General features: G+C 42.7%; 1 protein-coding gene across 1 annotated transcript in view; it reads left to right on the forward strand.

The window, feature by feature from the left end:
- PKP4 (plakophilin 4) overlaps positions 1 to 11508 on the forward strand; it is a 38495-nt gene extending 26987 nt beyond the window's left edge. The window contains 12 exon segments of the mRNA XM_031063725.1: positions 131 to 344; positions 1268 to 1451; positions 1753 to 1870; positions 2341 to 2532; positions 2674 to 2847; positions 3659 to 3809; positions 5807 to 6002; positions 6776 to 6860; positions 6968 to 7085; positions 9059 to 9190; positions 9891 to 9964; positions 10448 to 11508. Of these exon segments, the coding sequence (XP_030919585.1) occupies positions 131 to 344; positions 1268 to 1451; positions 1753 to 1870; positions 2341 to 2532; positions 2674 to 2847; positions 3659 to 3809; positions 5807 to 6002; positions 6776 to 6860; positions 6968 to 7085; positions 9059 to 9190; positions 9891 to 9964; positions 10448 to 10696 (1887 nt within the window). The 3' untranslated portion in view covers positions 10697 to 11508.
- The last annotated feature ends 5041 nt before the right edge of the window (positions 11509 to 16549 follow it).

Genomic DNA, 16549 nt, shown 5'->3' on the forward strand with positions numbered 1-16549 from the left:
GTTCAGCAGCTGTTTCTTCTGGAAGTAGAATGGGAAGTACTCTTCTCATAAAAACAAAAGCCTTTTACATCTGTAGAGTGAGGTGAGTGAGATCAGTGAGTGCTGATGGTCCTGACATTCCACTTTCCAGGTCTGTAGGCTAGGAGGTATCAAGCACCTGGTGGATCTCCTGGATCACAGAGTCCTGGAGGTTCAGAAGAATGCCTGTGGTGCGCTGAGGAACCTCGTTTATGGAAAGTCCACCGATGAGAACAAAATAGCCATGAAGAACGTGGGAGGGATACCTGCCCTTCTGCGGCTGCTGAGGAAGTCAGTCGATGCTGAGGTCAAGGAGCTGGTGACAGGTAAGCTTGGAAGGGAAATTAGCAGAGAGCTGTAATGCAAAGTATTTTTCTGGACACTTATTTTGATCAGTTAAAACAGCACAGAGTGTAGAGTCATTGGGAGAAGTGAATGCTGAGGTAGTTGCACTAAAGATCCACTTAGGGTGGATTTTCCCTCATATGAGTCTCCTGCACACACAGCAGGTACTCCTTTATTGATTCTGAACATTCATTTTATTGCCGTCTTTTTTTATCTTTTCTTGACAACAGTTTTAAATAAGATCTTGCAGAATTCGTAAGATGGATCCAAACTATGTAAATGTGTACGGTATTTAATCTGAATTATAATCAAGGATGACTTCTTCAGAAAAATTATTTAAGCTGTGTTTCATGATGAAAAAGAAGATTCAGTGCTGTTTAGTATGTTATTTGTATATACAGTTCTGCTGGTAATTTACGTCAGGTTTCATACTTCTGTGTCTGAATGTCATGTATAGAAACTTTGCTGGGCAGGGGACTAGGGATTTCTGCCTGAGGATAAAAGATGGATAGCAGTTACATGCAGCTGATGGATGCATGGGACATGCCCCGGACTTGTTGCTGTTGTTTCCAGGAAGAAAGTTTCCGTAGGATTTTTATATCCCTTCTTGTATGTTCAGTTCTGCTCCTCGGTACCTGACATCCCTGATATATGGTGCCAGGTAGCAGGATGTCAGGGCAGACCATCCTTATCATTGGCAAAAAACCAAACCAAAGCCATGCCCTCCTCCACTGTTCACTTTGTTCACCTTGCTTTCCTCCTTTTTGGATGTTGGCTCTCCACGTTCTGCCTGCTCTGGAATCACATCACATATTTAAAGCAATGTCTTTTAAGTTGTCAGTGTTGCTTCGTGTTTGTTTGCCAAGTCTCTGCTGACTCTTCTGCTCTGGAAATGTCTTCTAAGGGGTTCTCTGGAACTTGTCTTCGTGTGATGCCGTGAAGATGACAATCATTAGAGATGCTCTGTCCACGCTGACAAACACTGTGATAGTGCCCCACTCGGGATGGAACAGCTCCTCCTTTGATGATGATCATAAAATTAAATTTCAGACTTCCCTCGTTCTGCGCAATACAACAGGATGCCTGAGGTATTTGCTCTTCTAGAATACTCCCTTTTAAAGAGTAATCATGTTATCCAGCAGGTCTTTCTTGTATTGTAAAGACAAAGGAATTGTTTTAGTCTATAAATTACAGAGTTCTATCATGTAGACAGCTTTTCCAATTGTCCTTTTTTTCCTAATAGAAAAATATGAAAATTACCAAGTTAGTCACTAAGAGTTGCTAACCAATTACTAATCAGCTGCATAAAAACCTTCTGCAAACTGTCTAATAAGTGATTATCTGTATGTCCTTACATACACTGTGTTCCTTTGTCATTGTAACTTTCAGGAACCTGAGCTCCGCTGGGGAAGAGGCACGAAAGCAGATGAGGTCCTGCGAAGGACTGGTCGATTCGCTGCTCTACGTGATCCACACCTGTGTGAACACCTCAGATTATGATAGCAAGGTGTGTGCATGTCTCATGTACGGATACTTTAGTGCTAAACTGTGTGTCTGATCTTGGGGCTTTGTGTAGCTCAGGTGAGCATGGTGATGTCCTCAGCTCAACTGGCATCACTCCCAGCCCCAGGTTACTGAGGCACAGCCAAACTCAGTTGTGTAACAGAGGGTCACCTCTTGTTTTCAGCAGTGTTGCAGTATCTGTTTCTTAATAAACCAGTAATAAGCTCTCAAGCTTTTCATTTTCAGAATACTAAAGAATAAGCCTCTATAGCAGAGACCACTCTTATAAATACTGTCAGATTTGAGAGAGATTGCATTTTCCCAGAGAAGCAGCCACAACACAGCCCAAGGCCCAGCATTAGAGTTCAGCACTTGTGCTCCCAGTGCCTTTTCTCCTCTACTGACCTGGTTTGGTTTGGTTTGTGTTTGTGTGAGGAAGAACTGGTGACGTGGTGTCTCTCTGGTTTGGTTCAGACAGTGGAGAATTGTGTGTGCACCTTGAGGAACCTTTCCTACCGCTTGGAACTGGAGGTACCTCAGGCACGGCTGCTGGGAATCAATGAACTGGATGACTTGTTGGGAAAAGAGTCACCCAGCAAAGACTCCGAGCCAAGCTGCTGGGGGAAGAAAAAGAAGAAGAAAAAAAAAACTTCCCAGGAGGATCAGGTTTGTATTTTCAATGTACTGCAAATCCCTCAGATGGGGTTTGACTCATGGTGGGGTAGGACATAGCTTGACAAAAACAGCCCTACCTAGAATGAAAATGCAGAGGTTTTGTCCAGTTACAAATCTGCATTCCTTTCTCAGTGGGATGGAGTTGGCCCTATCCCGGGATTTTCCAAGTCTCCTAAAGGGGTGGAGATGCTCTGGCACCCATCAGTGGTGAAGCCATACCTGACACTGCTGGCAGAGAGCTCCAACCCAGCCACTCTGGAGGGCTCTGCAGGATCACTCCAGAACCTTTCTGCAGGCAATTGGAAGGTAAGGGAATTCCTGCTCCTCCTCCTCTTTGTAGTCCAGCTGATTTTTCTTGTAAGACCCTGGAATGTGTTTGGGGGGGACATGCCATTTTCTTGTGTGCATCTGAGCATTCCTCGCTTGTCTGTGCATTAGTGCTCATGTGCTGCAGTCATGTTTCCACAGTGAAGAGCCTTGGCAAAGAGCAGGGGCAATAAGAGCCATATGGAAGCTGTCATTTATTTTAAATAAACAGAAAAAGCTTCTTCCAGCTTCATCTTTTGATCTTATCAGATCAAAACAATTTTCTGGCTTCTAGCTGTGAATTCTGGTGGGGAAGTGCTGTTGAAATAAGACCAGGACAAATAAATTTACCTTATTTCCATAATCCATTATTTATTTCCATACATTCTGGCCATTGCATATATAATGTGCTACAAAAGCAGCACATGAGAACACTATATTGTGTCATGTATTTGTTATGGAGAAATTAAAAAACAAAGCAAGCGTTGCTTCCTTTGCTTGCAGCAAGCCAGCTAAGCCCTTTTCAGTTTGACCATTATGAAATTGGTATTAAAAAAAAATACAAGCAAAACCCAACCCCCCTGCTCCTTTTTCAGTAATCATTATCTATTCAGATACTTTCTCTCTTTGTAAGAGGAATGAGTGAAAAATGGCAAAGAGCCAGCTCTTTATAATCACAGAAAAAGCACACATCAAACATGTCATCTTTTATTGGAAAGGACCAAGCATGCTTGAGAGTCCCAGCCCAGCCCGAGGCTGTTTCAGTGGCAGTGCTGTGGAGGGTTGGTGGGTAACTGAGCTTCTGTGTCAGTTTGCAGCCTACATCCGTGCTGCCGTGAGGAAGGAGAAGGGGCTGCCCATCCTCGTGGAGCTGCTGAGGATGGACAACGACAGAGTGGTGTCATCTGTGGCCACTGCCTTAAGGAACATGGCCTTAGACGTCCGGAACAAGGAGCTTATTGGTACGTACAGACCGTCCTCGAGAGAGCACCAGCACCGGGATGTCAGACCTTGGATGGGAAATCCAAGGAGAGATTCCACTAATGGGAACAGCACACTTGATGTTCCTGTGTCACATCAGTTGTGTCACATAAGTGAGTCCTCCTGACAGCAGCAGCTTTCCAGAGCAATATTGCCACATTAGTTTGCTGCTGGCCGTCTTTCATGGATGGGAGTCAGCCAAACCAGACAGAAAACCTTCAATGCCAAATAGGATGGAAACACAGCTCTGCTTCCTTGGAGCTCAGTGCTTACCTGCGTGGGGGGTGCAGGTCTCCCATGTGTTCCTGGGGGATGGAACAGCTCTGCTCCACAACAGCCGTGCTTTGTTAACAATCTTGAACAGGAAGAGAGGGAAGAAATCTTCTCCAGGAAAACACAGATATAGAGGATCATCTGTGTCTTTGCTGAACTAACTCATAAACAGAGGTGCTTGCTAGAAAAAACTTACAGTCTTGTCAGTTCTAATATTTAACCCTTTAAGCATTCATCTGTGCCTTTTTTATCTGGCATTAAAAAATCCCAACAAAATGTCAATCAGCTTTCCTGAGTTTTCTCAGTCTGTTAGTGTTGAGCATGCTTCAGCATCAGGCTGCTGTGGGTTCACTGAACCCTGTTAACAAATGGTGTGATATGAGAAAATCTCATTTTTGTTACAAAAGCATTTTCTGCGTATAGAATGTAGGGTCAAGGCTATAACAACTGTTCATAGAGATAGGAGGATCATTATTCTCAAAAAGAGAAATACAGGTGGACAGAACTTTGTTATCTGTTTCTGAAGCTTCTCATCTGGGATATTCAGAGTGTGTTTTCTGGCAGTGCAAATGAGAAAGTTGTAAAGAGAGAATTCTATTCCATAGCACCAGCCCTGTGCAGGTCAGATTCAGGTGATATTCTTTTGTCAGGATGTTTCTTCCATTCCTGGCAAAACTTTTCAGCTCAGGAGTGGTCCTCCACCTGCTCCCTCTCCCTGTCAAAGCTGTACCTCTGAAAGAATTTCTGGCCTCAGACACACTCTGAAACAGACCATTGGATAAAACATTGCCAGGTGTGAGGTAAGATCTGCACTACCCCATGCTAGAAATCATCTTTAGGAGCATCTCTGCTAGTATAGGAAAGGAACAATGGGCTCACAGGGTCACACTGAAGGCAATGAGAGATGAGGACTCTAGGAAATTACAATATATGTTGGAACATGCAGCATGCGGCTGAGCTTGCTAAAGAGTTTGTAATGGCAGGGTATTGCTGCAGACCCGTTGTGGGGATAATTTCCCAGTGTTTCCTTTTGCCTGCAGAATTCCTTTTTGTTTCTTTTTTTTCTTTCAGGCACATTATGCAAATAGATAGCAAATGACTTTGTGCAAACCTCCTTCATTATTCACTGTTATGTGCAAATACATGTCTACTATGAAATCAATTAATCATTCAATTAAGAGTACAGCCCAGCCAGGAAGAAACCTTGACCTTATCTTAGTTACTGTCCCTTGTGTGCAGCTTATATCTGGCATCAGTCAGCAACTGGAGCCTGACAGAGCTGAGCGCTGACAGGTAGCAAACAAGGTGAACAGAACATCCAGGAGAAAGAATTTCCAGTTACTGTAAGGATTCCTTTAATCCTCCCATAGATGAAGCCCAGCAATATGCATTGCTCTGTCAGTCGTAATAAGTAGCCTAACATTTTTCCTTGAACAATTCTTCTTTCTCCAAATAATTCTTGTTTAAAATTGTTCCTCTTTTAGTGCAAAATTCAGCTTCCCACACTTCTAAGCTAAAAGGAAAAACAAATTCAAAAGTTGTCATGTGGTCTCCCTGGGCTCTGTGTAAAATGTGAATTCTTGGTGGATTTTGGTGCTGTGCTGCTTCTCACTGCCTTCAGCTGCAGTTTTATGCTGAATTCTGCAATTTGCAGCCTGAAGGACTGAGCTGTGGTTTTGACCTGGTTCTGTGGGTGTGTTTCCAGGCAAATACGCGATGCGAGACCTGGTCAATCGGCTGCCAGGAGGCAGCGGGCCCAGCATCCTGTCGGATGAGACGGTGGCTGCGATCTGCTGCGCTCTGCACGAGGTCACCAGCAAGAACATGGAGAATGCCAAGGCCCTTGCCGACACCGGTGGGATAGAGAAGCTGGTCAACATAACAAAGGGAAGAGGTGACAGGCAAGTAGGCAGCAAAGACCATACCTGAGCTGTTTGTGTCCATTTACAATGCTTAACAATGAGGGAAATGCTTTTTTGGGTGAAAAAGAAATCTGCCTTTGCAGCCTGGGTCTGAGGAGCTGTCAGCTGGAGTCTCACTGGGACGGAGGAGGCACCGGTACCACTGTCTTGGGCAGTGTTCTCTTGTCCCAGGCTTCTGGAACTGCTCACAGTTACCATGGTCATGAGACCTGCTCAGGTTCAATGAGTTAGCCAGTCACCTCTTCAACATCTACAAAATTAATAAAATATTTGGAGCTTTTCCAAGTCAGACTCTGTGGGCACCTTTGTCAGGATGTATCCCAGCAACTATGAATTGTACCTAGTGCAGCCCTTTGGTCAGTGGCAGGAGAATGTGGCTGGGGGAATGCCCTCGAACAGCATTGCCAAGCAAGTGCTGGCTGAGGGGGGTTGGTCCTGCCCACTGTATCAGGGCTCCTGGGAGGCCATGAGACAAGTTCTCTGCTGGCAGAGACAGAACCAACTTCTCTGGTGGTTGTCTAGTGGAAATGAAACCTGTGAGCCTGTGGTGGGTCAGCAGCAGGAGGGCCCTGTGGCTGGTGGATGGGGCAGCAGGAGCCCCATCTGTGGTGAGGCTGCTGGCTTGGCTGGTGATGCAGGGTCTGGTTTGCCCCACAGCAGCAGGTTCAGGCTGTTACAAAGCTCAGGAACACTGTTCTTTTGAAGTGGAATTCAGTGGCTTTCTCACACTGCCATATTCTTCACCTCCTCAGGTCCTCACTGAAGGTTGTCAAGGCGGCGGCCCAGGTACTGAACACACTGTGGCAGTATCGAGACCTCCGGAGCATTTACAAAAAGGTAAATTGTAAAATTAGCTTACGCTGGAAAATGGTGCCACAAAAACTCCTCATTTGTTTATAACTTGCACCTTATTCTGATGTGTTTTTCTTTTTGCCACTCCATAGGATGGATGGAATCAAAGTCACTTTATTACACCTGTATCAACACTGGAACGAGAGAGGTTCAAATCCCATCCTTCTCTATCCACAGCCAATCAGCAGATGTCACCTGTCATGCAGTCAGGTCAGTCAGGGAGGGTGAAGGGGACCTGTTGTCCCATGTTTTTAACTCAAACACCTCTCAGTTTGGTACTAATCCCATTTAAAACACAGAGGTCAGGCTGTTGCTCCTTGGTGTTTAAGCAAAGTATTTCACATGCTCTGAGTGCTCCCTGAATTGTTCCTGCAAAGTGAAATCCTCAATGAATAGAGCTGGATGTTGTTACCAACCGTTGCCCCGTTCAAAGCCACTTCTCCTGTGCTGTGTAGGGATTGTGGAGTGGCCTCATGGAACGTGGGGACCTGGCAGCATAAACAGCAACACACCCACTGTGAGGAGCTCATTTACATTCCCAACTATGTCATGTTCCATAAGAATGAGCAACCAAACCCAAAACCCTTACTTTTCTGACTCTTCCTTGTTTATTTGTCACCTTTGTTCCTTCAGTGTGTTCAGTGTTAGGATTTAGATCTTCAAGACAGCTGATACAAAACCTGAAGCCTTCTATTTTGTCATCATATGGCATTTTATTTTACCCAATTTACTCTTCTAGAAGCTATGTAGAGCAGATCTCTGTTAATACTGAGAAATACCTACCTACTGTGACTCCTAAAATTAGTGACCAGTTCCTACAACACTCTTGTTTAATTACTTCTTTACATAAAAGTAACAACCCTCACACATTCCTTTATGACGTGGTTGACTTGAAAACCAAGGACTCCACCAGGCATTTGTTTTCCTACAAGAAGTAAACCTGTTGTGGCGTTTGTGCCAGAGTTCCTCTCACCCACCAAGAAAGCCAGTACAGCTTATGCTCAGGGAATGACTGGATTCTACCCAAGTGTAAAAGTTGTGACACCAACTGTCAAATTTCTATCTCAGCGTTTTGTCTCCCAAAATACACCAGCAGAACAATGGTGTTACTCCAGTTCTTTGAATGACAAGTAGGAAGTAGATGAGCAGCTCTAATTTAATATTCAGAGGATGTTGTATTTCAAAGAGGGTTTAGTAAAAATTCCTAATAGGAAGGGTCTGCTTTTCTGCTCTAGAGCACAGCCAAGCTCAAGGGAGTCAGTGGAAGTTGGTGAAAGGCCCACATCCCCAGAGGGGCTGTGCAGCATCCTGCTGAGCACAGCAGATGCCTGTTGGAACAGATACGCTTGGCCTGAAACAGTTGTTCTTGTTTCAGCCACTTCATCATTAAAACACACATTATTATGTTGACCCATGCCAGATTTTTAACAACATAGCATATTTAGCCATGAATGTGCCAGGAAAATACCAGTAATTAAATTATCCATAAAAACACAGAATTCTGAGCTATGATGTAACGGACACATCAATGGAGGAAGATTATCATTGAACTAATATTTTGATTCAAAATTTATAGAAATTGTTTTTAACTATTTTACTCCCATTGCTGGAGTCTTTCTGAGCCAACAAAGCCCAAGGGATATGTAGACCAGGGAGGATTTAGCAGCACAAACTTCTTACAATGGCAGTTGAGATTCAGCTGCTTATTGAGGAACACAGTGATCCCTTGCTGGGATCCCCCCATGGCCATTGGCCTCCCAGAGCACACCATGCCCAGGACTCACCTGTGTATACGGGGATCACTGAGGCCAGCTAGGTTGGACAAGTGACAGGGTAGCCTTAAGTATTGTGTTTAAGTATAACTTAGATAAACCATCACCATTAGCAGAGTGTCATCTTCTGCCTCCACACAGGTGATGTCCTAGCATGGTAAGGTCCCGTGTCCGGGCTGTGAGTGTCACAAAAGTCCTGTGTCTGCCTGTGAGCACCACAGAGCAGTGACTGCCCCTTGCAGTCTCTGGTACCTTGCTGGCAGCTCTAGGGTGTTCACCCAGGAATAGCTCCGGCTGTTCTGTCCTTACCCATCCCCTGGTGGTGAGCACTTGGAGCAGGGAGTGGTGAGGAAGGCTGGCTGTGCAAAAGGCTTTTGTTGTCAATGTTGAGAACCTCTCTTTTCCTGTCAGTTGGCAGCACGTCCTCGTCCCCAGCTTTGTTGGGAATCAGAGAGCCTCGCTCCGAGTACGACAGGACGCACCCTTCTATGCAGTATTACAGTAGCCAGGGTGATGTCATTGCACATAAAGACATCTACACTGGTAAGAGACCAGCTGAGCATCTTCTGGAACAGGGAACTATCCCTTGTGGGAAGAGTTCACAGTCATACACAGACTATTGCATTAGCAGGCTGGTTGCTACTAGCTGCTGCTTTCCCTTTCCATTCTTTGTATTCCCTGGCTGTGGCACAGGGCAGGGTGTCACCAGCTCTGCTGTCCTCTGTAAAACTGCCCAGTAACAGAGTAAACACAGATCCCTTTCTATACTGGGAGGTGAGAGGCAGTTGGAATTCTTATTTTATTTAAAATACTAGAACAGAAAATTGTATTATTATGTACATTATATTATAATGATTATGTTATAAATTTTAATATGCAGTTGTGTATTATTATATTACTAAATTATATCAAGGTTTCATTTTTCTCTGATCTCTCTTTTCCTTCCTACTATGTCACACAAGTAGCGAAACAATAGATGACAGTGACTAAAGAGAAGGAAACTCCTTGCTTTAAAGATTTTCAGTCTGTAAAATGAGGAACAGCAACATAAGCCTCCTGGCTTTGCTGTAAATGCTGCTGAGGGACATTTGCCTTCATTCTGATATTACATTGTATCATTAGCAGGTACTGAAATCTGCAGATTTAATAGTATGGGTGCTACATAAAAGGCAAGATAAAAACCAATAGACTTACAGCTGAATGAATAAAGACTGAAGTTCTGCATTAAACCTTTTTCTCCCAGGTTCTAGCAAAGCTTCACCAATTTACATCAGTTCCTATTCCTCACCAGCGAGAGAGCAGAACCGGCGGCTGCAGGTGAGCCCAGAGGTGTGTTCGGGTAGTGCTGCTGCCCAGGCCCAGCAGGAGGGGCTAAGCCTGGGGCTCTGGCCACATGCTCCTTTCCACTGTCCTGGCTCAGTGCCCTGAGATGGCAGGGCCTCAGGGCTGCTGGAGCCTGGCTGGTTCCATATAAGTCACGTGTTTTAGCACCTTCTTACAGTGGGATCTGAGACCTCTTTTCTGACTCAGATTGGGTTTGGGCTGGTTTTGGTGGGTGTGGCCAGGTTCTGTACTTACTGTACTTGAGCTCTAAAATTGTGCACTTTTGGAGTTACTCCCTTCAAGTGATGTAGGAGGAGACACAAAGCAAACTCAGGGGCATTTCCTCCATTTCCCTGGGTATATTTCATGGAGGTTTGGAACCTACATTGCTGTCATGAGTAGAGCTGCACTTGGGTAAAGTATTTTCTCTGCTAATTATATTTTTGAAAGTTTATTTTGATATCATTTTACCAGCAGCATCAGCAATTGTACTACAGCCAAGAAGATACCACCAGGAAAAACTACGATGCCTATCGGTTGTACCTGCAGTCCCCACACAGCTACGAGGACCCTTACTTTGACGATCGAGTTCACTTTCCTGCTACTTCAGATTACACAACACAGTATGGACTGAAATCAACCACCAATTATGTAGACTTTTATTCCACCAGACGATCTTCTTACCGAGCAGAACAGTACCCAGGGTCTCCTGACTCCTGGGTGTAGCACAGAGAGAAAAACCCAGCGTGCTTCTTGTCTGGCTTGAGAAGGACTGGAATGGCCCCGTGTTGTTTTGGTTAAGAAATATGAAAGTGAAAGAAAAGAAGGAAAAAGGATGATTGGTGTTTTGTTGTTTTTTTTGGGGGGGGGGCTTGGTTTAGGTTTTGGGGTTGTTTTTTGTTTGTTTGCTTTTGGTTTTTGGGGGTTTTTTTGAGTGAGGAATTGTCAGGGGAAAAAGCTGGCAGAGATGGTTTTGCTCTGCTTAGGTGTTAGGTATCATTACTTGTAGCTCCTGTAGTCTGGTGAGGGTGTGGGCAATGTGATGAAAGGTTTGAGAATTGAGTATGATGAATTTGGAAAGTGTGTAGGTCAGAGCAAATTAAAGCCGATTTTTTTAATGTGAATAAAAGTCTTGTTCTGATAGTTTGTACAGAAAAAATCCAATGGCTGCCCTTGTTTTATTGCTATTACTGAATGTCAGGATTGTATGCTACTGCGTCATGTAAATTTCTTTGTTGGTGTAAATATGGAAATGCCACATTGGTCTCAAGTGCCATCCATTTGTAATGCAGTGTGTCATTGGAAAAGGAATTTGAAACATCATGCACAAAAAAAAAAACCCAAAACCAAGAAAGTGTTGTGAATTCTAAGAAGCAAAGAGCCCAAATTTTAAAAAATGAATAGTGTAATTTTGAAGCACAAAGTTTAGTCCAGTATATCCATATCTCTCCCATTCCCTGCCTATTTCATAAGGAACTTCACTGCCATTTTCTATGCACATGGAATAACAATAAATATGGAAGTCTCATCCATGGAAAGCTGTTCCTTGTTCATTTTTTTCTTATTTTTTTCTCTGTGTGATATTCAGAAACAAGTACCATGAAAATTAAGTCTAATTGCATGTTCTTAAGCAGGTTAAACATATCAAAACATTTGGGCCATTTTCCCAGCTCTCTCCAGTGGAAATGTCCTGAATGTGTCAGGCTGGTGGCCCAAAGTGCTAAATCCAGCACCTTCCTACCAAGATTCCTCAGACTTGTGTTTTTATTTTTGGTATTGGCAATCCAAGATACTTCAGAACTCTAGCCTGCTTTCTTTCCATCACTCCTCCACCCCTCCTCTTGCTCTCTGAAGGAAATTGAGGTCACCTTGCTGTCCTAGAAATGATGGTCCCTATTCTGACTACAGTCTGCTTGGATTTCTTTCCAATAAATATGTTTGATTATTTTAAATAACTAAATCACAAACTCTCCTGTGCTGTACAGTCTGTTACCTCTACCCTGTCTGCAACCACCATTATTGCTCCACATCACTGCATTTTCCTTGGGTTTTCAGGGCTACCAGTCTTCTGAAGAAGGATAGGAGAGCACTGGGAAAAAGCTAATGAGTTTTTCCATCACAGTTAACAGACTGAAGACAATCCATCTCAGCTGAGGACAGTACTCAAGCATGCATTCTTCATTTGGGTTACTGTATCGAAGACCAACACTCACAAAAGGTAACATAAACATGAATAATCTTTTTGAAAAACAAGGCAAACATGACTTTGTAGCTACAAGTAGATTCCTGTAGCTGTCAACAACAGCAGGCACAAGGGGAAAGGTTGGTCATTTCCCATCACAGAGTGCAGGGATTCATTTGTGGCCATCAGGTAGAGGTGAGGGAGGGACTCAGTGCTGGCTGCCCCATTTGGAAAACTCCAAACACTGCCATGGAGGGGGGGGTAAGTGACTGTCTGCCTGGAAGGCAGAAATCAGCAGAATGGTTCTTCATTTGCTCACAATTAGCATCAATGTAATATTCATGAGGTCTGTTATCCAAAGACTTCAGTACTTTATTAGAGATTCTAAATATTTTGTATTGAGATGGATACAACTTATAGGGCATTCACTAGTTTAAAATGCATGCATTTTCAAAAAATACTGAGTTTTCTTTTTGCTCTTATTAAGGTTTTTACCCCATCCAAAAAAATGTAATATTTATTTAGCTTGGTTAATGGCATTTTAGTTCAGAGTAGCATTGGTAATTACATCACAAGATTTAGTGTGCAGCCATAGTAGACTCATTGTCACGCCAGTAGAAAGTGATAGTGCTGTGTAAAACAAAGCAGGGGTCCCTTGGGGAGACTGCAGCAAGTAGCATTTCTGCAGCCGTCCAAAGGGTTGGATCAGCTTGTCAGGGTCAGCTGGTTCACTGACCAGTGCTAGTCCTAGAGCAGGCCAATGATATCAGGCACCATATCTCCTTACTGCTTCAGGGCACCCCAGATACTAGTAAATACTGTTATACATACCGTTCTATTGTATGAAACGTCACCTTCTAGTCTGTCCCACGTTATACGAATCGTGTGTAAAAGAATAAGACAAGTAGCAGGCTATGTAATGTGCTAATTTTCAGTTAGCTCTCAAAGTCAGAAAGATTGTGGAATGAACTATCTGCCTATTCATTGGCAAAAAGCAATCGCACTCTGAGAAGAAACTGATCTCCATTCAGATGAAATTCTAAAGGCCTCTGTCTGTGTGTTGCAACCTAATCTTTAGAATTCACTCACTTATTTCACTGCCCAGTAATACTTTTTAAACATGGGCACTTAGGTGGATAAAACATGTGATGACAAAGGTATATCCTTTTAGTCCTTCTGTGGGGAAAAGAAAAAAAAAATATATCATTAAAATTAGCCAGTAAGGTTCCTCTGCTTAATGATGTTGCCCTTTACCTTTCAGCCTGGAGACTTCTTTTTCTCCTGTGGTCTGAGAAACAACCAGCATCCAGATCAGAACCAAGACCTGAACTTGTCAGGTTTCCTACAAGAAACAGGCAAGCTTTACAGATGTGAAGCCAGACATATCCTCCAGATTTTATCAAATATATACTACATGCACTAGTGAAAAATTGTATCAATACAAACCCCACTAAAAACATGTCTGCCTTTACTTCTCCTTGCTTTAGACACTTAACACAAATGATCTCTCTAATATTATTAACTTTGTGCTGAACAGAAAATAAAACCAAGGGTGGGGGAAATTAAAGCATGATAAACAAAAAACAAAACAAAACAAAACAGCTCTATATACCTGCCCCAGAATATTTGTTGTCTCCATTGGGCTCCTGGAGCATCTAAAACCAGCTATATTGACTCATCTGTAAAAGGTATTGCCTACCTGTCACTGACTTTAAGAAAGTAGCAGTAGTATTTCACCATTCAGTTGCCAGATATAAAACCAGTATCAGTTTGTATCAGTAGCCACAATTTAGTAATTCTGACATTTGAAAACAAGCAATATTGGAAATAAGACAGAGAAGGGAAAATACTGCAGAGTCATGAGCAATAGATCTTAACAACAGAGAGATGTGATTTAAAATATGACACATGAGGAAGGTATTCCATATGTCTGCATGCTAACTGCTTGTTTTAGATGTGGGCTATGTCTGGTTGTCATCCCAAGACACTGGTGTATAATTATGCTAATAGATGTTAGTTGGATTAGAACAGACAGTCTGCTTGGGAGCATAGTGATTTTTCTTCCTGCCAAGTGACTTTTCAAACTTTGCAATCAGCTAATAACTGCCTGTGGAACACAGATTATAAAGGAGAAATTTCCAGGAATTTGAGAGATGCTGAGAGCACCACCCAGGAAAATTTAAATTACTATTGTCTCTTTATCACAGTTAAAATTCTGTGTCTGCCCCCAGGGTTTCCTACATCTGCCTCTGTTATGAAAAAAACCACATTCTGAAAATATATAGAACAATTACAATATAAACTCATTTTTAATTCAGTCATTCACAAATTACTGTCATTAAAATAAATCTATCCCCAGCATTAGATGAACATCTCTGAAGTTTGGTATTTATGTGATTGGGAAATGGGACTGGCAGGAAAAGCAAGAGATTTCAACTGCACTATCCCACAGCCACAGGAGGATTATTCTCTTGCTAATTCTTCTCACCCAGACAAACCAGTCTAACAATTTCCAACAGGTAAAAAGTCTAAATGAAAACAGAAAAAAAGTCTAAATAAATGAAATCATTACATAAAATCAGGTTTACAAATCTAAGCTGGCACAGTGGCATTGTTGATGTCATGCCAAGGGCTGCCTGTCAAGAATAAGGTGCTCCAAAAAGTACTATATAAATATGGTTTCACTTCACAACAGCTTCTGATTTAAAGATATACCAAGTGACAAAGGAAATTAAGTAAAGAGGGTGGAAGAAAAAGAAAAAAAGAAATGGCATATTATATTTAATATGGTAAGAAGTCAACATGAACTTAAAATTTCTTATTTAAACCAAGTTCCGAAGAATTCCTAGAACAGATGTACGATGGCACTAAACCTTATCATTATTAATGCTTCAGGCAGAGCACCAAAGCTGTACTACATGACTGCCTTATGTGGTAAGTAATGAAATTTCACCTCTCCAATCCATGCAGTAACAAACAGCTCAGGTAAACAAACTGAAAAAAAACAGTATTTCTCTGCTGAGGCAGAGAAACGTGAATATCAAAACCCCTTACTCCTGGCCAAGTACTTCAGAGTAGGGTTCTTTTGTTCTCTCTCCTGCAGATCATTTTACCTGAAAGAATTTATTTTCCCAATCAAAATTGCCATCATCCACTTCAGGCTAAATGCTTATGGGCAGAGATTTGCAGCACTATCAACTTTAATATTTGCAAAGTAAGTTGATTTTCTAGGGAGGAAATTGCTGCATTTCAAAACTATTTCCTGCCTCATACATACAGAATTAAATATCAGAGAGATCTAGTTTAGTGGATGTCCTTTCATTTTTTTCTTCTTTAAAGATCCAAGCCAACAGTAGTCACTCATAAGGTGGTTGTTGTGCTATAAATACCTACTGGTTTCTTAGTTTATTTTCTCTTCCATTTTTTTTACTTCTTTCCCCCTTCTTCAGATTCGACTTAATCACATCCTATTTTTACATTCCCTCTGTCCTTTTTTTTAATCATTGACATCCAATAATAAGACAATTCCAAATAAATCACGAGACTTAACAATTTTTTTCCTTCTTTCTTGTTTTGCTTTCAGAATCCCTAAAAGAGCAAATTTTTGTGATGAAATGCTTTAGCATAGCAAAGCAGAACATGCTTACAGCAGTCTAGGAAAATCTTTTTGGCGTTATGCATGATGGTTCCAGCAGCTGCCTGCAGATCAGCCCAGCCCACGGCAGTAGAGGCACGGCCGCCCTCCCTCGGCGGGCACCGTGAGCAGCGCGCCCGCAGCCGCCGAGCGCTGCAAAGCCGAGCGCTGTAAAGCCGAGCGCAGCAGAAGAGCCGGTGCCGGCAGTGCTCGGGCGCTGCCCGGTCTCCCTCCCCGGGGCACGCACATCCCTTCGGAACGCTGTAAGAACGCCGTGGGATGGCACCTTCTGCCTCACACCTGCCCGGCACCCGCCACAGCCTTCTGGAGACCCGGCGGTACCGGTATAGTAATACAAAATCGTACAGCCACTGACAGCTTCAAGAACCTGACACCTTTTGTGATGAAGATTTCTTCATCCGCAGTATAATTTACAACATAGATGGTAAACATTAAAAGATAATTCCTTCTTTTTTTTTTTTGGTCATTTTAAATACCGAAAATGAAAATGTTGAGGAGTTTATACGCTAAATAATTCCAGATTAGCTGTATCTACTTTCTGGTCTTGTGTTTCTAATATGTTGTGTAAAACGTCAATGTTTGTTAAGGTCATGGATTTTTTAAAAGAGGGCATATGAATGACAATGTTTTGCTTGTCTCAAGCAGATACTACTGATTGAAGAGGGTAAGATTTACCTCACTAAATCAAGTTCTTTGACTCTTTAGCAATGTTTTCAAAACTCCAGCTCCTCACAGCGCTCCC

This window comes from Geospiza fortis, unplaced genomic scaffold (genome assembly GCF_000277835.1).
Source record: "Geospiza fortis unplaced genomic scaffold, GeoFor_1.0 scaffold193, whole genome shotgun sequence".
NCBI lineage: Eukaryota > Metazoa > Chordata > Aves > Passeriformes > Thraupidae > Geospiza > Geospiza fortis.